The 26,595-nt window shown below is 32.1% G+C and overlaps 1 protein-coding gene across 3 annotated transcripts; it reads left to right on the forward strand.

Annotated features, from left to right (window-relative positions):
- Positions 1 to 3,813: 3,813 nt before the first annotated feature.
- On the forward strand, positions 3,814 to 10,345 carry LOC136220900 (polygalacturonate 4-alpha-galacturonosyltransferase). 3 transcript variants are annotated; one of them, XM_066008735.1, is made up of 11 exons: positions 3,814 to 4,107; positions 4,215 to 4,384; positions 6,750 to 6,784; positions 6,868 to 6,939; positions 7,056 to 7,184; positions 7,323 to 7,383; positions 7,460 to 7,506; positions 7,680 to 8,014; positions 8,150 to 8,507; positions 8,678 to 9,265; positions 9,702 to 10,345. In XM_066008735.1, the coding sequence occupies exons 2-11, from the start codon at positions 4,228 to 4,230 to the stop codon at positions 9,975 to 9,977; spliced, it is 2,058 nt and encodes a 685-aa protein (XP_065864807.1). In that variant the 5' UTR covers positions 3,814 to 4,107; positions 4,215 to 4,227; the 3' UTR covers positions 9,978 to 10,345. The 3 variants fall into 3 exon arrangements, with proteins under 3 accessions (XP_065864807.1, XP_065864809.1, XP_065864808.1); XM_066008737.1 differs by having other exon boundaries at positions 6,880 to 6,939; XM_066008736.1 differs by having other exon boundaries at positions 4,225 to 4,384.
- The last annotated feature ends 16,250 nt before the right edge of the window (positions 10,346 to 26,595 follow it).

Raw genomic sequence — 26,595 nt, forward strand, 5'->3', positions numbered from 1 at the left:
AGTCTTCTCTAGCCTTAAAAAGCTATGCTTATAGGGGGGAACATAAGTGAATATTGAAATTCGGTCTTGAGCAGACCCGAATCGCTCCTTTACACGAAGCCAAATGTCTTATTTGGGATTTTAGAAGCTTCATTCCTTGTCGAAGTGGGGAATTCTCTCCTAATTAAGAGTCTAAAAAATCACGCATAGCTAGTGCCGTCCATTAGGGAATACCGACTTTCTCAATATTCTTTCCTTAATGGAAAGAGAGCAAGTTTTCTCTTATTTCAACTAGGAGTCTCCATTCCTATATGAAAAGGTCCAACTCCTTTCATAAAGTATTCAATATTATCTAATCTCTCTTTAAGTAACGATTTCTCTTTTTTTTTTATAAAAAAATGATTCCTCACTTTCTTACTATATCTCTCTAAGATTAGAACTGACTTGAAAATTGGAGTATTCGTTGGTGATCCGATCAAGGTTTGTTTTTCAAAAACTTTACATTGAGATAACAAGTAACCCTATATACCCAGTTACCCTCATTCCCTTCTATGGTACAAAGAACACACATATAAATACTATTCCTCTTAATTTTAGATGATAGGGGAGTCAACGATCGAAGCTCTTGTGAACAACGGTCGTAACTATAATGATCGTAAGGTAGAAATTCAGGTTACATTTGTCACACAATTTTCTTTTTCTTTTAGGTCAACTCGATCAATTCCCATGTAATTGATAAAATGTGGATTAAGGATCTACATTATTATTAAATGCAAATATTAACTGTGCGTTGGTTTCATTTTCTTTATATGCTTTAATTATGTTTGCTTTAAGCATAGCCTCTAACTATGCTTTAAGATCTAGATGAAAATTTCTTTAATTTATGGCTAACCTAATTTTATATTAAACTCGGGATATTATTTAAATTTATATTTATCATTTTTTGAGAAGTGTAGATATACATTTAATGTACGAAATTGTAAAATTTTACTGTTAATATTTTCAAATTTGATCAATTTTATCCATATTGAATATAAAATTTGAACGAGCTGATTTGAGTGTTACTTGACTATCACACCGAACGTAAAAGATTACCTTTTCAAATGTTAATGATAAATCTGTACTTTTTAAAAAATGACAGATGTAAATTTAGACTTTATCCCATTAATTTATGATTAGTCTAATAATTTATCCAATTACTTGGTTCGAGTCAATTAAGACACCTTTTATTAAAATATTTCTCAATTAAAATTTTATGTATACACCACGATTTGAACTCAAAAGCTCTAATTTAAATAACTACTTGAAGATTTAAACATTCAAATCAATTTTAATGAATAGCGAAAAGTATAACTAATTTTATTTATATTTGAAATCATATTTTAATGGATCAACTTTTATTTTATATGCCTGTATCACTAGAGAAAATCTGTGAAATTATTATTTCTATTTGTAAAAAATAAAGTGTAATTTCAGATATAAATATAATAAATAATACCTTTTAATTGAATTTATTTTTTACAATAATGTTATAAACTTAAATTAATAAAAGTAAAATGAATAATCTATTTGTAATTTGCTTAACAATTCATCCATCTTCTGAAAAGTTACAAATGATTCATACTTTTGTTTAATTATATTTAGACCTGTTCATGGGCTGGGCCGGGCCGGGCTCAATCGGGTTGAGCTCTAAAATCATTTTCCCAGGCCCAGCCCAACCCACACTATTTAAAGGTCGGGCTGGGCCGGGTTCAGCCCGAGAAAAAAATTATAAATCCCAGGCCCGACCCAGCCCGTCCAATATTTTTTTTTAAATTATTTAATATTGAATTTTAATTTTTTTCACTGTATAAAATTTAGTGTAAAATGTTAAACTCATACAAACAAAAGCATGAATTAATATTTTCACAAAGCACAACCACTGATATATAATTTCGTTTTAATAATATTTAATATTTTAAAGCAGTACACAAAAAACTGATAAAAACTAATCTATTTATTAGCTTAGAATGTGAAAGTAAAAGATCCAAAGAAATCAATGGATCAGATTTATTGTATGGTATACAATTATAAAATGATAAATAAAATTTAAAGTATAAATTATAGAAGTCGGGCCGGGCCGGGCTATGTATGGGTTTTGAGATAAATCCCAAGCCCGTCCCATCTTATATTCGGACTTGGGTCGGGCTTGGCCAAAAACTAATTATGCATGACCAAGCCCAACCCATATACAGCGGGCCTGGGCGGGTTGGGCGGGCCGGCGGGTCCTTGAACAGGTCTAATTATATTTAGTAACCTATATTTCTCAATAAAATTTGTTAGATGCAGACAATACGAAATATGCTCCATCATTTGATGAGAACATTTCCAACACAGGCCCGTGTGATGAAGCAAATTCTATCGCAGCCGACGAAGAAGAAAGGAGTTGCTGAAAATCAGCTCCACACGTCATGTGGAGCCATGCCAAAACCTCATGTTCGTGACAATACTTAGCAGACGACATGTGACTTGGAGAGCATTAGGCACACGCCCGTGTGGCATGCCTGAAAAGGCTGTTCTAACTACTATTTCTGATCCAATTTTTGAAATTACTGTTGTGCCCCTATCAAAGTAAGCATAGAACGCACTGTGAAATTATTATTTCTAATTGTAAAAAATAAAGTGTAATTTCAGATATAAATACAATAAATAATACCTTTAATTGAATTTATTTTTTACAATAATGTTATAAACTTAAATTAATAAAAGTAAAATGAATAATCTATTTGTAATTTGCTTAACAATTCATTCATTTTCTGAAAAGTTCCAAATGATTCATATTTTTATTTAATTATATTTAGTAACCCATATTTTTCAACAAAATTTGTTAGATCCAGACAATACAAAATATGCTCCATCATGTTGATGAGAACATTTCCAACACGGGCCCGTGTGATGAAGTAAATTCTATCGCAGCCGAAGACAAAGAAAGGAGTTGCTGAAAATCAGCTCCACACGTCATGTGGAGCCATGCCAAAACCTCATGTTCGTAACAATACTTAGCAGACGACGTGTAACTTGGAGAGCATTGGGCACACGCCCGTGTGGAGTAGTGCCACACGCCGTATGGCATGCCTGAAAAGGCTGTCCTAACTACTATTTCTGATCCAATGTTTGAAATTACTATTGTGCCCCTATGATTTTTAGGGTTTGGCACGTGGGGTTAATAACCCAATGCCATTTAGCCTTTTATTTCCTTTTTTACCCCTACCTTTAATTAAGTGATTGTAACCCTAGTTGAGATATTTGTGCCTTTTGCGTTCTTTTGAGTGAGGTATATTAGCCTCTCTTCTTGTAAGAGAACACAACTTTTATGAAATATGATCAAATAGCCTCCATTGTTGAGAGTTTTGGTCTTCAAACTTGAGATTCACTCCTTCAAGTTAGACTTGAGAAGAAGTATTTTTTGTGGATTTAAGATTAAAATGTCCACTTTGATATCGATCCGTATCACACGTGTCAAAAAGAAAATTATAATTAGGAATTTTTGAAAGTTCACTAGGCAAATGAGGTTTTGAGGTTATTGAATGCAATTAGACAAGAAAAAGAAGTTATTGAATACAATAGGACAAGAATAGATGATTATTGAGCAAGACTTGAGACTTATTAAATGCAATTGGACAAAAAAAAATGGATTCATTTAAATTTTTTAAAAGTTCATGGAGGCAATTGAAATTTTAAGTCAAATAGAGGGCATAAAATGTATTAAGCCAAATTAAAAAGTTATTGTTGTTGATTATGCCGGTTTATCCAATCCGCTCCTATTTAATGCAGGACTCTATAATTCAAAAAACGACGTCGTTTTCTGGTGGAGAGAGAAGAAGAAAGAAAGCAAACAGAGAGAAGAAGAGAAAGGAGCATGAACTGATTATACCTATCTGAAGTAATCGCTCCTTCTCGCTCACGATTCTCACAAAGTTTCTCCGGCAAAGAGTTATCAACTCCCGATCGGAACTTTTTTGGACTCTCTCTGCTATTTTCCTGCATTTCACGCTTTTTTCTCTCCTCTGTCACTATCGAATCCAACTGTCATTGTCTGTTGCTTACCACCAATGGAGTGTTTCTAGAGATCTCCACTCATATCCGCCTGTAATCCTCTTTCCAGTTCTCCCTACCTACTTGATGTTCTACTTTGCTTTTTAACTGTTTTCTGAATTCGTTCTTTGGTTGCATAAGTTTATGTTTTCTGATTTTAGGTTTTGATAGGTAATGGCGTTGAAGCGGGGATTATCTGGTTCTGGAATCAATAGAAACCGTGGCGGAGGGCGTGGATCTTCGTTGCCGATTGTTCTTCTCATTTTCTTCTCACTATTGGCGCCATTGGTTTTCTTTGTTGGCCGAGGGTTGTATACGAGTGCTTCGATTGGTTAGTTTTCTAACTACTTTGACTGATTATTTTCGACATTTTTAATCTGGAATCTCCAGATCACATTTATGCGTCGCCATTTGTATTTTTTCTCTGTGCTGCTTTTGAGTCTAAATGAGATTATCAACCTTTCTGTGTTTAGTGTGCTTATTAGTTACTGAAGGTCTTCTTGTTTTTCATCACAATTAAGGGAGTTATATACGATTGTCAAAATATGTTTTATGGAGGTGAGAGAAGGTAAGTAAGATAAGAAAGACTTCCCAACCTTGTGGTTTTTAGAGACTAAAAGATGGATGTTGAAAGCTGTTGTCAATTAGTTCATGTCGTTTCTGCAAATGGCATTCTGTTTTACCAGTAGTTTGGGAACAACTTGGTATTGAGAGATATGTTCCTGTAATTGGAAAGTAGATTAAGCACGGGTTAAGTTAAAGCTTCTATTTTCATCTACTGTATGAAGAGAATTCTATAAGATTTAATGCATCAAGTGGACTATTATAGTTTACTTTTCTATACCGGGCTAAGTTTTTATATCCAAAGGTGAATAGTTATTATGCTCTCCAATTTGCTGCATTTGAAACCGTCTCATTATCATCCTTTTCATTCTCTCAATCTGTCACCAAACAAATGCACATGGACAGAAAGACTAATGCCGATAAAGACCTAGGATTTAGATATGGGAAGGTTTCGATTTTCTGGTTAGTTTAAGGGCTCATTTGGAGTGAACTATTCAATCTCTTGAAATTAGTTGCTATAGTTGTTGGAATATACTTGCTTGATCTTTGTTTCATTTTTGTTTTTGAAATCAAAACATTTCATTTGTTTCAGACTAAATGGTAGTACAAACAGCAGTTACTGTCTTCCAAGAGTAACTTCTCTGGATAAGCAGAAATAACTGTGACATAACTTCCTTTTATAGGCTGTCTACAGCAAAACAACACAAGCATACTGACAAACAGAATTAACAACACTCAAACAGTAAAACAATGTCTTACTGCTGTTGGCACATAACACTCTCCCACTTAAACTGGAACTTGTCCTCAAGCGAGAAGGAACATATGTTCCACCCATATTTTACTGGATTTTAACCAAAGTGAATCAGCATGAAATTCTGGAAGCGAGGGTGTCACAATTCATTTTCTACTGCAATATATTCTTGTAAACCACTAAGAAAAGTTTCAAATTTCTTTCTCTGGAGCCAAATCACTAGAACAGGTGGAAAGCTGTTCAAACTGCACTAATACAAAGGGTTAGTGCTGCCATCGAACTGAGGGAACTCAATTCTGTTATATCTGTTCGCGAAGTATGTTGTTCCAGGCTTGAGTTTCTGGCCAGCGGAACTTCTTTCTCCCTTTTCCCCTGTTCATACTGCTACTCTGCTTCACAGCCCTATAGTTGATATGGTATGCTTCCATCTCTTGGGTCAGACCATTAAGTTGAAGGGACAATTCTTGTTGCCTGGCTTCTGCCTGTCAATTGCGTTCCATTTCCGCCCTATCCTCTTGATACATTGCCATGAATGCTTCAAATTGAGGCTGCAATTTGTGTAAATCTCCCATAACTTCCTGCTCTGATACCAAGTTGGTATGCTTCCATCTCTTTGGCAGATCATTAAGTTGAAGGGTCAATTCTTGTTGCCTGGCTTCTGCTTGTCAATGCGTTCCCTTTCTGCCCTATCATCTTGATACATTGCCATGAATGCTTCAAATTGCTCCTGCAATTTGTGTAAGTCTCCCATAACTTCCTGCTCTGATACCAAGTTTCTATAGGCCTAGGATCTAGTTATGGGTAGGGTATGATTTTCTGGTTAGTTTGAGGGCTCGTTATAGAACCCTTTGATTGCTTGAAACTAGTTGCTACAGTTGCTGGGATATACTTGCTTGATCTTTGTTTCATTTATATCAGACTAAATAGTAGTAGAAACAGAAGTTAACTGTCTTCCAGGAACAACTTATCTGGATAAGCAAAAGTTACTGTAAAATATCTGCCTTTTATAAGCTGTCTACATCAAACCAAGGCAAGCAAATTAACAAACATAATTAACACAACACACAAACAGTAAAACAATCTGTGTTACTGCTGTTGGCACAGAACAAATGCACATGCATGGTACATGATATGGTCAATATTCTATCTAGATTTACTTCTGTCATAGAACAATTGAACTCAAAGCTTAAGCTGATAGTTAAAGGCCCAGTTCATATTCGAACCCTTGATCACTTGATCAAAGAGGATATTATGTCATGTCATGGAACCAACTATTTTAAAAGCTTAAGCTGATAGTTAAAACTTCAAACTTATTTTAATTTATAGTGCCATTATATTTATAAATAATCTCTTAATGGATCCAATGTGTACTTGTGTGCAGATCACAGTAATATTGCAGCTGGTTCCAGCAAACAGGTAACATTTTCAAAATGGTGCCATCTTAATCTTGTTTTATTTTCTGCTTCATTTTGAACATACTCTTAAGAGAAAAAACTTAGTTAAATTTGCAGGATTTGGATTGGAGACAACGGCTTGCCTTGCAACATGTAAAATCCCTTCTCTCAAAAGAGGCAAGTGCAAGTTGGTGGTCACTTTTGTTATGAGAAGTCAATATTTTTCTGTTCCTTTATATCGTGTTGGGATAATGTTAATCAGATAGCCTCTCTTTATCAATCCAATCTTGCAGGTCATTGATGTTATCACAGCCAGCACAGCTGATTTGGGTCCTTTCAGTCTGGATTCTTTCAGAAGAAACTTGTCAGCTTCGTGGAAAGTTATAGGGGTAGAATCAGTGAAGAATGACACCATACCTGAGGTTAGGACAAGTATCATGCTCTGGCATGGATCTGCTGCAAACACCTATATGTTTTGCACCACTCTTTTTTGTGTAAATTTCTTGTCTGGTTCCAGTTTCTTATTATTCATTTTATTGGGTTGTTGTCAAATTTTATAGCAAAACAAGGCACCTGGAATTGCCAAGCAAGAAGCACCCAGAGGCAAAGGAGACTACACCGGTAAAATTTCAGTTAATTGCAAATGTTTCTGGAGTCCTAATTGATTCTGATCTGGCATCAACCTGTTTATCTGCAGATGGTCATTCTCAGTTCATTGACTCACCTGCCAAATCAGCTCGAAGGGTTAGTATCAATTGTATATGCATGATCTAGTAGTTACCTAGGTTCTTCTTTGCTATTTCAAGAATCTTTAGGTCTGGAAGTATTTAGTATCAATCTTATATGGCATCATGTAGGCCTCATATTAGGCATAAGTCTAGATTTTCTGAGTTTTTTTTTTCTTCCGAGATGCGCAGCATCTGAGAGAAAAGAGGCGCGAAAAGCGTGCAGCTGACTTGATGCGACAAGATAATGAAGCTATTTTAAAACTTGAAAATTCTGCCATTGAACACTCTAAATCAGTTGATTCCTCTGTTATGGGCAAGTACAATATATGGAAGAAAGAGACTGAGAATGAGAACTCTGATTCAACAGTACGCTTTATACGCGATCAAATGATAATGGCAAGGGCATATATCGGTATTGCCCGCCTCAAGAAGAAACTTGACTTGCTCCAAGAATTACAAACTGGTCTAAAAGAAAGTCAGCGAACCACAGGAGAGGCATCATCTGATTCTGATCTACATCATAGGTAGCATATATATATATATATATCTTTTTTTTTTCATGAGTTTGTTGTATAATCTACATATTTTGTTCCTTTCATGTTGATGGTTATGGAATTCTTCTTATTGGAAAGGATATTAATGCATAAATTTGTTCTTAGTGCGCTTGAGAAAATGAAACTTCTGGGTCAAGTTTTATCAAAAGCAAAAGAACAACTGTATGAGTGCAATTTGGTAACTGGAGAACTCAGAGCGATGCTTCAAACAGCAGATGAGCAGGTTAGGAGCTTAAAAAAACAGAGCACATTTTTGAGTCAGTTAGCTGCCAAAACAGTTCCGAATGGAATACATTGTATGTCCATGCGTTTAACGATAGAGTACTATCATCTTCCTCCAGAGAAGAGAAAGTTCCCCGGGAGTGAGAATTTGGAAAATACTAATCTCTACCATTATGCTCTTTTCTCTGACAATGTATTGGCTGCATCAGTAGTTGTCAACTCAACCATCACGAATGCGAAGGTGATTTCTAAAACTGTGGCACGAGTATTGTTTTATGCCAAATTGAAAAGCAACAAATTCATTCTCAAGTACACTTCATGAAGGCAGATTCCATACCAAACACTGCTCGTTTCTGAGATTCTCATTTTATTTTGCTTGTTGCTTAAATATGCTTCTTGGCTGCTTTGCAGGATCCTTCCAAACACGTTTTCCATGTTGTTACCGATAAGCTTAACTTCGGAGCTATGAATATGTGGTTTCTTTTGAATCCTCCTGGAAAAGCCACTCTCCATGTTCAAAATATTGATGAATTTAAGTTTCTCAATGCATCCTACTGCCCAGTTCTGCGGCAGCTTAATTCTACTGCAATGAAAGAGTATTATTTCAAATCAAATCATCCAGCCTCTGTTTCATCTGGGTCATCGAACCTGAAGTATCGGAATCCAAAGTATCTTTCAATGCTGAATCACTTGAGGTTCTATCTCCCAGAGGTCTATCCCAAGTTAAATAAGATCCTATTTCTCGATGATGACATTGTCGTTCAGAAAGATTTGACAGCATTATGGTCAGTAAAATTGAATGGAAAAGTGAACGGGGCTGTGGAAACCTGCGGTGAAAGTTTTCACCGTTTTGATAAGTACCTGAACTTCACAAATCCTCATATTTCCAGAAACTTCGATCCAAATGCTTGTGGGTGGGCTTACGGGATGAATATATTTGACCTTGAAGAATGGAAACGAAGGGATATCACTGGCATATATCACAAGTGGCAAAACATGGTGAGTTTTTTTCTTGCACAGTTCACGCCCTTGTGTCATGCCAATTTAAAATTAACCCGCACTTTGCGAATGTAGAATATGCTAGTTGGGATCTCCCAACATGTTTAGCACTGACCTTTTTTTTTTTTTTTTATATCAGGATGGTTAAGATAAATTGAAATAGATTGGGATTCTCTCAATTTCACTTACATGAGCGGTCGTGTTGATAATCTCAACTATTCAATTCAAAATAAAAGGTTGAGATTCTCTCATTGTCGATCGTTTTGAATGGACGAGATTGATCTAACATGACCTCTCATGTTCGTTTTGAACTTGAGAGAAACTGTACCTCCCGGTCTGGTTTTTATTTTGATTCGAAAGAACTTGTAGATGCTCTGTTTCAAATTATCAATCTTATCCTGTCTTGAATCGGTTTCATCATTTTGTTGAATACCAGAATGAGGACAGAGCACTTTGGAAGCTCGGGACGCTGCCTCCAGGTCTTATTACATTCTATGGTCTAATACACCCTCTTCAAAAGTCATGGCATGTTCTTGGTTTAGGTTATAATCCAAGTGTCGATCGGTCAGAGATCGACAATGCAGCAGTTGTACACTATAACGGCAACATGAAACCATGGCTGGAGATCGGAATGGCGAAATACCGGCCATACTGGAACAAATATGTTAAGTATGACCATCCATACGTTCACAGCTGCAAACTAAGTGATTGATCTTCCATACAATGTGACTTCAGGTACAGCAAAACAGTCTTCCTCTCTCTCTCCCTAATTTGCAAATTTGAGTCTCGGTTGATTTAATTTAGTGCCGACGAATGCGGTTTAGTTTTCCGTGCTGCATTTCCTCGTACCCCACATAGTTCATTCTTCATTGTAATTTGTTAATTTTTTTTTTGTTACTACCCATAATCTATTAGGTGTTACTTAGCATTGTTGATCTGTAAAAATACTGTACGAAACAGTTTTTTTTTTTTCTTCACCTCACTCCCCTCCCCCTTAGGAAGGCTAAATTTCACATTAATGTGGATGTTTTGTATTCTTTTTACAATGTTCTTGTGGTGTCATGGATTTTCTGCCTCAAATCACCCGGGTAAATTACACCTATGACCCTTGAACTTTGCTTACTTTCATACATTATGGCTTTTGAATTTCAACATCGAACATTATAGCATTTGAACTTAACATTTTACTAACATAATGCCTTTTTTAATGTTGATCAAAATTACCACTCCAATGTTAGGTAACCCTTTATCGTATAGATGATGAAAATGATAGTCTAAAAAACTTTAATTTTTAAACTTTTTGGTTTTGATGTCATTTAGGTCTTGTTTGGTTAAGAGAGAGAAGATGGTTGTTTAAAGAGAGTTCCGTAAATGGTGATTTGGAACATTGAAAATGCGGTGGGTGTTCTGCACTCTTTTTACAATGTTTTGGTGGTGTCATGGATTTTCTGCCTCAAATCACTCGGGTAAATTACACCTATGGCTCTTGAACTTTGCTGTTACTTTCATCATGACTTTTGAATTTCAAAATCTAACATTATAGCATTTGAACTTAACATTTTACTAACATAATGCTCTCTTTTACTGTTGATCAAAATTGCCACTTCAATATTAGGTAACCCTTTATTGTATAGATAATGAAAATGATATTCTAAAAAACTTTAATTCTTGAACTTTTTGTTTTTGAGGTCATTTAGGTCTTGTTTGGTTAAGAGAGATGTTGTTTAAAAAGAGAGTGGTTTTTTAGGTCATTTAGGTCTTGTTTGGTTAAGAGAGAGAAGATGTTGTTTAAAAAGAGTGCTGTAAATGGTTGGAACATCGAAAATGATGGTTCTTAACGATTTTAATTTGTAGTTTTTTTTTTAAAAATGTTCAGATTGCCATATCAATAAAGTGCTGAGTTCTAATATCCAGTTTTGAAGGTTATGGCCCATGATGAAAGTGCAAAATTTAGAAACCATGAATGTAATTTACCCAAAATCAATCCCACAACTTTTTGCTACTCTGTTTTACATTCTACGAGTGTAAGGAATGCGATTCAAAAGAAGGGATGCCTATTATTTCATTGGAAAATGATTGATATAAAGATAAAAATTGTGTCTGTACATTTTGATTGATAAGGTATAATGGATTGGGATTATAACAAAGGATTATATATATGCATTAATAATTGAACTAGTTTTCATCTGGATCATACATTGATTAGGGTTGTTAACGAGCCGAATTGAGATGGACCTTATGACTCAGCTTGAAAATGGGTGAGATCCAACTTGACTTGGGCTAAAAAATTTAGATTTGGTTCGTTAATGTTTCGAAGTGATCCTGATCTTGAGCTCGACCCTGAGCCCTCTGAGTTAAGCTTGAATAATTTGCAAATTATCATAGTTATCTGTTTCTCATGTTAAAACTACTTTTATAAAACCAAATATTAAATATTGAATTTTAAGTATTAATATTATAAAAGTTAAAATTATTTTATTTTTTAGGTTATTAATTTTTTTTGAAGAGTAGTAATAAGTATATTTGAAGAGTGTAAATTATTTTTATATGAATTTTAGAATATTATTATTTAACTTTTTTAAAACTTGAATTAAATAGTTTTGCTTAAAATTGATTTTTATATACTCTTCGTTATGAATTATATGTGTTTTAAAGAAGGAAGAAAATTTATGAACTATAAATCGTTTTTACTCAATTTCACTCATTTTTCAATTTTGCCATTGCTAAATTTTTTTCCTTTAATAACGCATCTTTCCAATAACTTTTCAAGTTTATGAGAGAATATTGTGTCAAAGTAGAGAGATGACTATATCACTTTACAAATTTATCTATTGTATTATAATCAATTGAGAAAAGAGTGAATATTGAGTGAGAATGAGTTATTAAAGAGAATATTATAGGATAATATTGTCTTTTTAAATTTTATTTAATGACTTCTTAATTTATAAAATTTTATCTTAACGACATATTTTATAATGGAGAGAGTATATGATAATCGTCTTGCATTAATTTAATGAACTTATTAGTTAATTTTCAATTTTTACAAATACCAAAATGTAGAGGTGGCAAAAGTACACACGATCCGATTACATGACACGAAATCTAATGCAATTTCAGTGGTTGGGTTTAGGTTACTACATGACACGAAATCTACATGCAATTTCAGTGGTTGGGTTTAGCTTAATAGGTAATGTGTCATTTTTGGGTTGACACGAAATTGACACGTAAATTTTTGGGTTGGGTTAGTGTTGATATGCTAACCCGAAAACGACACAAAATGACACGGATATTTAAAATTATTGGTATATTCTGTTGTGTTTTTACATGTTACTTTATTAATAAATATAATAAAATTATAATTATTACCTGCAAAATATGATTCAAACCTCATAAATTGGTATAAACACATTAATAACCTTCCCTCTACGAGCATCTCCAATTCAAGATGTTTGGAAGAGTGCTTGATAACATGAAGCGTGCTTGATGATTTGAAGGGTGCTTGAATGAGTGTCTTGCATTAGAATAACAAATGTTGCTTAAATGATTATATGAATGTTGCCAATTTTTTGTACCCTTTTGACATCCTTACTTTTTAAAAAAAAAAAAATATAAAAAATGATTTAGTTGCCTACTATTTGTGGAATTTTATGGCAATATTTATTATTAAAATAAATTATATATAAAATAATGATTTGTGGAATCATAGTGCCAACTTTTAAAGTTGCTTAGTATTGAAGTTTTTTAAAAAAAAAAAACGTTGTCAAACAGTGATGTGGATAGGAAAGAAAATAAAATAATATATTTTGAAATGATGTGTTAAGTTTTGACAATTTTGAAAGGTGCTTGCATTGGAGATGCTCTAAAATGATATTAGCGGACTTTTCGATGGTTAGTATTAAGATACTAATCTGAAAATGCCATAAAATATTTAAAAATAGTACCATATCTTCTTATATTTTTAAAATTTATCATTAATATATATGCATAACAAAATTACATGTAACCTGAAAAAACGACACGAAATCGACATTAACCCGAACAAGTTAACACGATTGTGACACGAAAGTTTTTGGGTTGGATCTGAATTTACTCTTTTTAACACGAACCCGAAAATAACATAACACGAACACCAAAATGGTTATATTTAATTGCACATGAAACTTGGATTGTTTAATTAAAATATGTCTTTCTTTTTTAAATTATAATTTTGCATAAACAAGCATGCTTCCAAAATCTTCTAATTCCCAGTATGTTGATGACTGATACCCACATCACATGGCTACGTGCAACTAAACGACAAAGTAGGGATATAATGTCGTTTTGAACCAAAATTCTGCCTCTATATATTTTTGGACAAAGATGGTGTAAATGAGTCTTTGTGTTTGTCTAGAGGATCAATAACAATCTCTTGGCTCAAATTCAACCACATGTCAATTTTATGATTGTTTTTAGTTTATAAATATTGGCCCTGTTTGTAAAGAACTTTTGGGATAAAATTAGATATTCGACGTATTTTAGAGGTTTTGACTAGTCATATTTAGTGGTGGAGTCAGGAATTTAGATTTGGAGGGGTTGAATTTAGCCATGTGGTTGAGAGTAAATTTTTGCAAATTTTTTTTAGCCTCTAAAGCGTTAAAACACCGTCGTTTTGGTGTGTTCGCTAAAACATTAAAAGTGTCCAACGTAAAAAGAGTAAACCTATTTAATTTTCTAATAATTTAATACTAGTTTCTAAAAAATCATGGACCAGTTAATATGAAAAATGTTGAACAAACTCTCATATTTAGTGGCATTAATTGTGAGACTAATGACAATATTAATGGAACAATTAATAGGACAATTAATTATAAAGAAAGTGTAATACATGGGTCAGTTACAAGGGAAAAGATCAAAACGGTTGAACAAACTCTCATATTTAGCGGCATTAATTGTGGGACTAATGGCGACAGTAGTGGAATAATTAATATGACAATTGATTATGAAGGAGACATAAATCATAGGGCAGAACATGAGTCTGGAGAAGATATTATGGTTATGGAAGTAAAATGTAGAAGGAAGGAAGATGTTTTAAATGAGGGACAAGATGCAGTTTCAAATAATAGTCCAATTGTGGATCCAAGAACCAGATTTCAGGTGCGCTCTGCTGGACATACCCACTCATCATCATGAATCTATTAGTTTGGAACTGTCGTGGACTGGGCAATCCACGAGCAGTTGACATTTTAATGGATCTTGTCCAAAATTACAAACCATTTATTATTTTTCGTTCTCGTACTGCTGGAAACTTTTCGGTTAGGGAAGGTGAAGCTATTGGTATTCGAGAGACTTTTAGATGGATCAAACTCAACGGTTTGGATGGTGTGGAGGTAGGGTCAGATGCGCTATCAGTAGTGGAGCATATTCATCAAGCATACTTTCGTTTTTCTTATGGTTCAATTATAGACGATTATAAAAGTCTTATTTCTAGTATCAATGACATTTCTGTTAGATTTATAGGTCGTTCTGCGAATGAGGTGGCTCATGCTTTAACTAGGTCTTATCATTCCATGTCAGAACTTGTGGAGTGTGGTACTGTCCCTCCAGATTGTATTTTACCTTGTATGTTGATTCCGTTTAATGAAACTTATTTTTCTTAATTTTTTTTATAACATAGCTAGGTCTTCTCATTCCTTGTCGGAACTTGTAGAGTGGGGTATTACCACTCGAGATTTTAGTTTATATTCCTTGTATGTTGATTTCATTTAATGAAACTTATTTTTCTTAAAAAAAGTTATAACATTTTTATAGTTTATATTTTTAATTTTTTATATTTTTCATGAATTAAAATTTAATTCAGAAATTAAGTTATTTGAATCTTAAAAATAAAAAAATTATTTTTTTAATAAAAAAAACATAATAAAAATGAGTTCAAAAGTGTTATCGAAATAACAAGTCCATTTAAATTAATTAATAATGGTAACATATTTTTATAATTATTGAAAAATAAAGGTTTTTTTTTTTTTATAAAGATGCTTAAACATTTCATTAGATGATAAAATACAAGTACATCATGAAAATAGCAAGGGATAAAACCTTACACAAGTACAGGCTAGTGCCTAATACAACATCCATAAAGGAAATAAAAGGACTACAAAGAGCAAAAATAACAATAAAAGGTACAACTAAAACAATAAGACGATAAAACTCATACTTCTCACGAATCCAACTCCACATGAAAGCCATTGCAAACCAATCGTTATCATTTAGTTTTTTCCGACTAACTAGACTACCTGGATCTGAGTCCTTTGTACTGGTGCAACCCCGTAGATCCGTAGATCTACATATAAAATAACACGTTTCCGCTCTTGCTAAATCTGAAAAAAGCATAAACGACAGAGATATAGCTAACAGATGCGAATCAGATGGAGAAAATCCGATGAAAGGTATGAGTCTTCAACTGAAAACAAAAAGAAAACACTAAAAAACTAGAAAAAACGGAAATACAGCCATAGATGGAAGGAGGAAGAAGGAAGACAAGCTTCCTTCTCCTTCCTCCGACTAGATCTGGCTACTTTGTTCTAGTTTAAGGTTACAAAAAATCAAGTTTGGAAAAGGAGAAAAGGAAAGGGAAGAAAGAAGAAAGCAGAAGAGGAGGAGGTGGTGGGCGGCAAGAGTAGGAGAAAGACCTGGAGAGAAGACATAGCTTCTCTCTCTAGGTGGGCCGGCACTTTAATTTTTTCTATTGAAAAATAAAGTTAAAATAAATAAAGATTGATGAGAGTTAAACGTATGACATCTTAAATAGGAGCATGTATCTTTAACCATCTAATATACTTTTAAACATTGATATTATACTACAGAGAATCTATATAGTAATATTAAGGGGGCTACAAGGGGCAAAACAATTCGCAGGTGTTTAGTGAAGAAATATTTAAAAATGTTTATTGGGTCCAAAAATATAATTTTGAAAAAATTGGTTTTGTGAGCTTTTTCAATTAACTTATTGCTCTATCTCTTTTGAAGGAAATTTTTATTCATAATTACTACCCTTTAACTCCGAATAAAGGTTTTATCATGTCATTTTTTTTATCATTTTACACAAATAACTATTATCAATAATGATTGAATTTTACCAAACAATTTTACACAATCAGCTAACAAAAAAGTAATCAGCTAACAACTACTATTTGCCAAACAATACCAATAATTAATCTTTCTTGTAACAACGTGGTTCAATATTATGCAAATATCATCTGCTTTAGCTCAAGATTAAGAGCTTGTTTGGTTCGTTTGTTTCTTTTTGCTGTTGCTGATTATTACTTGATTAACTCGACATCACTATAAACAGAGTTATAAGCTCAACTCAATGTAGAAAAGTTTATTCATTCTATTAAACTAATTACAGTTTTCGTTTACTGATTATCATCATCCTTCAGTTCTTTCATAAACTAACTTAGGCATCAAAACGGGTTTACCGAACAACGACCCCATTCGACCTTGCTTTTATGCAGTTACAGGTTGATATGTGGACTCTCAAGATTTGATTATCAACATGGTTTATTTTTGGGTAATTAATTTATTAGTCCCTATATTTTGACAAAACACACTGTTTAGTCCCTGTATTTTCAAAAACACATGGTAAAGTCCCTAACGTTTTTCTCGATGAACTGTTTAATCCATGTCGTTAGACTCTCATGAAGATTCTGTTAGTCAATTTGGATTTGCGTTCTTCTTTTCTTTTATTTTCCTTTCCTATAAACTCTCATGCATCTGAAATCAACTTTGAGTGTTATTCTTCTTGATTTTCTTCTTAATCGTTCAAATTCGTAAGCATTGGGTCTGTTCTTTTTCTTATTCTCCATACAAATAGCTTCATTTTCTAAATTGGATTTCCTCTTCTGAATTTTGAAGGTAAATAGTAAAGGGTAATTTAGTCATTTCAGAAATCATAAACGGTAAAAAATCTAACAAACAGACGGAATGACTAAACAGTTCACTGAAAAAAAGGTTAGGGACCTTACCATGTGTTTTTAAAAATACAGGAACTAAACAATATGTTTTGTCAAAATATAGGGACTAATAAATTAATTACCCTTTATTTTTTTTTTTTGTATTTTTCTCAAAATTTGATTAACAAAATTTGAAAGTTTTAATTGGGTCATAATTGAACTAATCATTATCATGTAAGTTAGGAGGTTATTGTCAATCCATTCATATCCACATGCTTGGAGTTAACGTAACAAACCTTTAGATCTTCTTTTGTTTTTTTAAATAAAGGGTTAAGGTGCAAAAATACCCCTAACGTTTTGGGTTAGGAGCAATTTTACCCCTAACGTCTAAAATGATGCAATTTTACCCCTAACGTTGGAAACCAAGAGCAATTTTACCCCTAACATTAATAAATTGGGTCAATTTGAGAAATAATTCATCAAACTGTCTTCTCGGTCATGAATCTTGTTATCTACACTTCATACATGTGTCATTTTATCAGTAACAAATCACAAACATTTGTTAGGATGTGAAAAAAATAAAAAAATATACTGTCTTTTTGTACGGATTAGACAAAAAAATTCAAAAAATCTACCGAATTTATAAATATTAATCTCAAATTCTATTATTAAATTATAAAAAACATGAAATTCTTTTTTTTAGAACGAATTGTTATGGAATTGGTGCAGAATAATGAATAAAAATTTATGTGTTTTATAATAGTGTCTAAAATTGATCCAATTTATCAACGTTAGGGGTAAAATTGCTCTTGGCTTCCAACGTTAGGGGTAAAATTGCTCCTAGCCCAAAACGTTAGGGGTATTTTTGCACCTTAACCCTTAAATAAATGATGAGAAATCCTACTAAAAAAAGATTAGATTATTTCAGTATATATAAGATTTATATTGAAATTAACCTGAAATTAGAATATAGTTTTTTTATTAAAGAAATGAAGTTTTATACAACTCTTCATCCCAAATTTAATTCAAAACAAACCAACTTTCCTTCAATTGTTGTTTATCGTTTTCATTAAGTATATATTTTTGTAATTTATTAATGACAATATTAAAAAAAAACTCAAATATTGAAAAAATATTGAATTATCTTTTTTTTTAAGAATAATAATTGTTTCAATTCATAGGAAAAATAGAACATCCTGATGGAAGTAATTAAAAAATTACGATCCAAAAGCACAGAAGCTTTAATCTGCATCTTCAGTAACATGGATTGTGATAGAGCAATAATAAACTATGTTTGAAACTGTTTTTGACACAACGGTGAGAAATACACTTCATCCAGAATTGACTTCATAATCGTTTTTCTTTCCAGGAATGACTTCATGATTTTCACTGAGTCAAATCTATGGGGTAATAGACTGAACTCTTCTGTTTTTCTACGTAGAAAAACATGATAATGCTCGTATATGGAGACATACTACAACCACTCATAAAAAGAGAAAGAATAAAAAACTATAAATAAAAAAAATTTACCAAATTTATCACAGTAGATTAATAAAAAATTTATTCAATAAAAAAACAAAGCAAAAAATAAGTTTATCTTTCCACTCCCAAAACGTGAATGAAAAAAATAATATTTTTATGAAATAAATGAAGCCTTGTATTTTTTTTTTAAAATTGCGCACAATGCGCTTACATTAAAGAAGAAAGAAAAATTCCTACCAGACCCGGATGTGATTCGAATGTTGGATTAAAATCCAACATTATGGGCTTTACATGTATAATTGTAATTATGGGCTATCATATGTATGAGCCCGATTAAGTGATCTAAATTAGTTTATGGGCCTGTGGCATATATAATGGGTATGTGCTTAAATATGTGTAGATACCCAGTTGTAATTTACTAATACTATGATGGGCAGATTAGTAATTGCGACAATTAGGTTTTCAGTATAAATATAGGGTTATGGTCCCTAGGGCATTAGCATTCTAAATCTACAACCTCCCCCATCAAGTGTAGATGTGCTAGTTGCTTTTAGCCTTAGAAGACCAATCAACCTAAGGTGTCTCTGATTCTCTTCAATCCGCTACGCTGTGTATTCAGGTACGCTTCCGCTTTAGATCTTAATGGATTAACATGAGTTTATGATCTTGTGGTTTGTGGATCTAATTCCAATAAGTATTTCCAACAAGTGGTATCAGAGCTACTCATGGTAGATTCATTGAGATTTTATTTTTCTTCGATGAAAGGTTTTTCTTTTGGTTTTCGCCAATCTTATGCTAACGGTTTAGGAATCAATATTAATTGATTCAGAGACATTCAATTGAATATCAATATTCTTTTAAATTTGGTTTTCTTATGTTTTAGTTTATCAATGTTTTCAGTACATCGTTTTTTTTTTCCTTTGTTTCTAAACATGGAAAAATCTTATGGTCTTGTTTTTGGATCAAGTTTTTTTACTTGTATGTTATGGATTGAGAATCGCTCATGATATCTATTTTTATTTTTGAGGTTTTAAACATTGATTCAAAGATTTTAATTTGATGAACTCTTCAAACTTTTCAGTTGATTTGTTTTATTACAAATCAAAATTTTTAGATATTAATGTCTTTTATATTGTTTTTAATTCATAAAAACTTCATAATTTTAGACTTTTGAAGTTTTTGTGTTTTAATGTTTCGGTTACATTAATGGTTATAAATTTTTGTAACAATTTTGGTATTTATTTCCTCATATTCATGTGTTGGTTATAAGTTTTTTTAATAACTTCAGTATTTATTTATGCATATTAATGTGTTGGTTATAAATTTTAATAATAACTTCAGTATTTATTTCTTTATGGTTTGGTAATAAAGTTTTGTAACAATTTCAAAATTTATTCCTTACATTAGTGTTTCGGTTACAACATTTTTATAATAACTTTTGTATTTATTAAACATTAATGTTTTGATTTTGAAATTGATTTATGGTTCGGTTTTAAGTTCTAAATTTTTTCAAATCATGGTATAGATGCCAATTAAATATGTAATAATTATTTGGGTTTCCATGTAAATATTAAACTTATCCAAAGATATGTTTATTATTTGATATGATTTATTGTTAATATTTGATTGATACAATAAGATTACCACTTACAAGTTAATATTTATGTCCAAAGACAAAATATTAATGTTGTGCTAGGTGTCTTATAATGAGATTAACCTTGATTTGATTTTTTTTTATTTGCCCAATTTTCTGATAATAAACTTTTGTGATTTTATTTGAGACAAATATATAATATTGGGTGATTATGTGAATTAAAGAAAAAATAATTTGGGCATAATCATTTTATGCAGTTATTTAGTTTCGATGGCCATACTTTTGTTATGAGAGTTTGTTATGACTAAATATTTATATATTGTCAAAAATATTTTTAGTTTTTAAGTTACATATGACAATATATAAATATTAAAGTTTTTTTTATGGTCAATTATGTATACTTGTCTCATCTGTATTCAAGTCATGGTTATAGACGTTTTATATAAATTAGTTTAAGCAACATCCCGCCAAAGTGGGCTCTCTTGTGGAGATTAATTTGATATATAACATCTATTCGGTTTTGTGTGCCTATTAATTCATGCGGATATTACCCGGCCCAAAGGAAGGCTAATATTTGGCCGAATTACATGCACACCTGTGGCAATAAATATGTAATAATTATCTAGTTTTCCATGTGAATAATAAATTTGTCCAAAGATGATTTATTATTTGACAGGACTTATTGTTAATATTTGATTGCTACAACAAGATGACCACTTACGAGTTAGTATTTTTTGTCCAAAGATAAAATATTAATGTCGTGCTAGGTATCTTGTGATGAGATTTGCCATGATTTGATTTTTCTGTCCGCCCAAATTCAAATATATATAACTTATGTGAGCTTATTAACTTCTTTGTTATTGAATTTGCTGCCATTATATTTGCTCATAATTCATTCAATTTGCATATTGAACGATGTTATTTAAGGTTTGAAAGAGAACATTATGTTAGTTCTCAATATGAAGTTTTGAAAGAGAACATTATGCTAGTTCTCAATATTGTTGATCTGGGCATTGTATTAGGAATTGATTAACTCACTGTCGTAATGACATCCGGTACTGATAATGATAAAATTCATCATTGGAAGTGAGAAGATCAAATTGCATGAGTCTAATGATCATGAAATGTTTCATTCTATAAGTTTTAAGGGTATTATATTGACTTATGAGGTATCTACAGATAAAGTTTCTTTGCTGAAATTGAGAAAAGATTTGCAAAGAATGAACATGATGATACCATTAAGGATAAGGAAAATGAAACATTATGGAGCACATTATAGAGATGTCTCATCTTGCTTTTAAGTTAAATACACTTTAAGTTGCAGTTGTCTAATGACATGCTCGTGTATAAGGTTGTAATTTATCTTATTGCACAATTTGATAAATTTAAGATGAGCTATAATTGTCATAAGGTCAAAAGGATATAAGATGGGCTCATTTTTTGAAGTTAATTTATCTCCAGTACCTGGACATACTTTGTGGGTAGATTCTGGTGCTACTACTCACATTAGCGCGTCCATGAAAGGTTGCCTAAGCTGCCGAAAGCCAAATGATGGTGAAAGATACATCTATGTGGGAGATGGCAAGGCAGTAGAAGTAGAGGCAATAGGCATATTTAGATTACTTTTGAAAACTAGTGCTTATTTAGATTTGAATGAGACTTTTATTGTGTCGTCTTTTAGACGGAATTTGGTTTCTATTTCTACTTTGGACAAGTTTGGTTATTGTTCATTTGGAAATATGAAATTGAGTCTTTTTCAAAATTCAGTTACCATTGGCACTGGTTCTTTATCTATTTATGATTATCTTTATATGCTTGGTGATGTTTCTTCTTATAATAAAACCTAGTACACGTGGTGTGGTATGAAGAGAAAATTAAATTATGAGAATTCTGCTATTGTGGTACAAAAGATTAGGACACATTTCTCAAGAGAGAATTGAAAGGCTTGTGTCTTATGGAATTCTCAATTCCCTTGATTTCTCAAAATTTTAATATATATGTCAGTTGCAATAAAGTTGGACATAATAAAAAGAATCATGTCAAAAACTGTGCTTGGCGTATAAAGAAAGGTACACTTTTTTTTGTTTGTTCTAAGGTTAATTTTTATGCTTGAACACACTTGATGAATTATATTTTTGGTATTATTATTCATATTGATGTGTTTGTGCGAGGTTGTCTAACCTAACATTCATTTGATGGTGAAAGATACATCTATATGGGAATGTTAAGGTAGAAAGTATTGACAATATACATATTAATATTACATTTGAGGACCGGTGTATATTCATATTTGAAGAAGACTTATTGCACCACCCTGTTAGGTGGATTTTGGTTTCTATTTTAAACAAATTCAAATATGTTTGTTTAAGAATAGGAAATTGTCGTTATCAAAATTTAGTTATGATGAACACTATACATTTATTCTTTGAGGATGTTGAGCTTGCAGGGAGAAATATGGTTAAATGATTCCTCATCCAGAAAAACAATCTCAACAACCTCAAGAATAAATGTCAGTAAAGTGAAATTCACTAGAGAAATGAGAAATACAATGTTTGATCATTATTTTGTATATCTCTAAGAACATAAAGATGGTATTGAGTTATCAATGCCTTAAGGAGTTCCAATTCTCGATTGTGGGTTGATGCCATTAATTTAGAGGTTTCAAATCTTGTCAATTTTCTCAAAGACAATTATGAAAAGATATAAGGTATTTATTGTTGTCAAAGACTTCAGACGAAAAGAAGACATTATTTGTGAAAAGCTTTCTTTCTAGTTTCATTGAAAGATTCTTTAATGTTATAATGGCATTGCTAACTGGTTATGGTCACGAATTTCACTAAGTTATTGTCTCATTGTTTTTGAGATGAATTTGTTTGATAATTATGTATATTTTGGATTCAGTGGGAGCAAATTTATTTTTTCTGTTTGAGAACTCCAAATCAGGTGATACCCTTATAATTAAAGGAGACGATTTTAGTCTCAAATAGTGCCCAAACAGTTATACATTATTTTTGTGTGCTCAAGTACGTATGCGTTCTGATATGTATTCATATTTGAGGTAATGAGCAGATATGCAAATATTTTAGTTTTGAAGTTTTAGAAAAGCAGCTAATAAGGTCATGCGCTATTCACATAGAATAAAGCTCGCATATAATATGTCAGAGTCAAATCAAGTAGAGATCATTATGTATACTGATTCTGATTATATCGGATGCTCATTTTGTTTAAAGTTCATTTCAGTTTATTAGATGGGTGAATCATTTCTTCCATCATGGCAGCTATATCTGTAGCGCATTATGAGGCATCTAGTTTTTTGGTTGACTGTGAAATTGTCATTAGGCTGCAATTCAGATATAGAAAGATAATATATTATGACAATAAGTCAATACTTATGTTCTACTAGTAATTAAATATCTAGTAGAGATTTCAGAATGGACCGGTGTCTAATGAGCATATTAGGACAAACTCTATGGATCCGCTCAGTTAATGATTATTGCCCATTATCTTTCATGAGCATATTGCTCATTTGGGTCTTGAATTGCTTAAGAAAATTTGAGTTTAGTGGGAGTTTGTATTTTGGATGCTATTTAGTTTTAGACATGTTTGTTTATTCGGTACCGATTCCAGTTAATAAAGTTTTAAGTTTATTCCATTCTGGAAGTGTTATAGTCTTGATCTCACTAATGAGGACCAGTTGGAAATAGGCATGTTAAGGTCACATTACATGTAATTTCCATGCTACACATCCATACTTAATTCATGTCATTTGATTATGCTAACATATGTGATCATTGTTGGTAAGGTTACACTAAAGGTGATTGATTCTGCTTTGGTTCTATGTTAGTATGATTAATGGACAGAATTGTTGGTATATGCCTATAGTAAATATGATAGCATATTTTGACGTCATAAAGGATTTATAATTTACAGGAATATACATGTTTCGCCCAGTGGGAGATTGTTGGATTAAAATTCAACATTATGGGCTTTACATGTATAATTGTAATTATGGGCTATCATATGTATGAGCCCGATTAAGTGATCTAAATTAGTTTATGGGCCTGTGGCATATATAATGGGTATGGGCTTAAATATGTGTAGATACCCAGTTGTAATTTACTAATACTATGATGGGCAGATTAGTAATTGCGACAATTAGGTTTTCAGTATAAATATAGGGTTATGGTCCCTAGGGCATTAGCATTCTAAATCTACAACCTCCCCCATCAAGTGTAGATGTGCTAGTTGCTTTTAGCCCTAGAAGACCAATCAACCTAGGGTGTCTCTGATTCTCTTCAATCCGCTACGCTGTGTATTCAGGTACGCTTCTGCTTTAGATCTTAATGGATTAACATGAGTTTATGATCTTGTGGTTTGTGGATCTAATTCCAATAAGTATTTCCAACATCGAACCCATGACCTCCCAAGGCATAGGTAAGCTCTCAACCACTAGGCAATGAAGCCTTGTATTACAGTAAATAGGTATACAAAAATTGTAAAAGAATACAATGGGTTTTCACACATTTGTAGATAGAGAACTATAATACTTTTTATTGCAAAAGAGTTATTAGATTTAGAGCTGTAATTGAATATCGCGTCGAAAAATTGATAAGTTCGAGCTCAACATCTTGTTGGTGAGTTGCTCACGAACTTATTCAAGAGCTTTAATTACGAGCAGTTCGTTTATTCTATTCATAAAATTTGCTCAGTGACTCATTAATGATGTTCATTTGATTTTTTTTACCACAAAACTATATAGTTCTCAAATCTACAAAACTAAAGTTTATACAAAATTATGTTGTTTTATATTTTCCAATCTATAGAAATACTATTATTAAGAAAATAATTGAATCAAACTTGTTGCGTGTTTATGAACATTATAATCGGCCTTGTTCATAAACCTATAACCAGGGGCGGATACAGGGGAGCCGAACCCCTCCGGCCGCCGGAACCACCATGACTAAGAGTAGTTTAAGCCTTACTGTCTCCATAAAATTTGAAGCTGTGGTGGTTTCGGCCCTCTGTCTTCAAGAAATTTTGATGAGGTGCTGAATTAGCACACCCAAAATTGGCCGGATACTATTAGGCCCTCTCAAAATCCAAAATTCTAATTTTTTGGCATGTTAAGCTCTCTCAAAATCCAAAATTCTAATTTTATTTACCTGTTAGGTCATCCTGAAATCCAAATTTTTTATTTTTTTACGCTGTTAGGCCTTCTTAAATCCAAATTTTTAAATTTTTTTTAAGCCATCCCTAAATTCGATTTTTTCTATTAGACACAATTTTTTTTTATGTTAAGAATCTTAAACATAATATAGCTTAATTTTGAGAAGTTTTACATTGGTACTTAAAAATTGGTCATTGACTACTCAGATTATAATACATATATATACGAACAAAATTTAAACAAGTTCGATTTAGCATTTTTTTTTTTACATATGTGTAAAATTGGCTCTCCAATCGACCAATCCTGTATTTACCACTGCCTATAACTAAACCTGCTCGTAAACTTTCGAGTTGAGTTTCATCGTGAAGATCGGCTCATTTATAAATTTAGAGGGTGTTTGTTTTAGCTTTTCGGAAGAGCGTTTAGCGTTTCACTCCAAACCGCTGGAAAAATAGTGTTTGGTTAGGTTTATATAACCACAGCGTTTAGTGTTTTTTCTGAAATCTGCAGCGTTTTGGAGCGTTTCACGAAAAGCTCCTATTTGGAGCTTTTCATAAACAGCTGTTTGTAGTTATTTGTTATTGACAGAATTATCCTTTTTATTTCCACAAAATATGTTTATTCTTTAATATTATTTATATTTCTACAAAATAATTACCGAAAAAACAATATTTTGTTGCGTTCAATAAATTTTTTATATAGATTATTTTTATTAATTTGTGTAACACATTTTTTATTTTATAATAGGATAAGGTGCAAAAATACTCCTAACATTTATAGCTAGGAACAATTTTACCTTTAACGTCTAAAATGGTGCAATTATACTTCTATTATTGGCAGCCAAAATCAATTTTACCCATGACATTCACAAGTTGAGTCAATTTGAGAAATAATTTATCAAACTGCATTCTTGGTCATGAATATTGTCATCTACACTTTACATACTATTTTATCATCGTTAGTAACAGATCACAAACATATGATTAGACATGAATTCTTTTTAAGAAAATAAAAAAATATTGTCTTTTGTACGAGTTAAACAAAAAAAATTCAAATATTTCACCGAATTTATAAATATTAATTTTCAATTTTATTATTAAATCACAAAAAATATGAAATCTCTTTTTTAAAACTACTGATATGTGCAATTGGTGTAGAA

This window comes from Euphorbia lathyris, chromosome 2, assembly GCF_963576675.1.
Source record: "Euphorbia lathyris chromosome 2, ddEupLath1.1, whole genome shotgun sequence".
NCBI classification, from domain to species: Eukaryota; Viridiplantae; Streptophyta; class Magnoliopsida; order Malpighiales; family Euphorbiaceae; genus Euphorbia; species Euphorbia lathyris.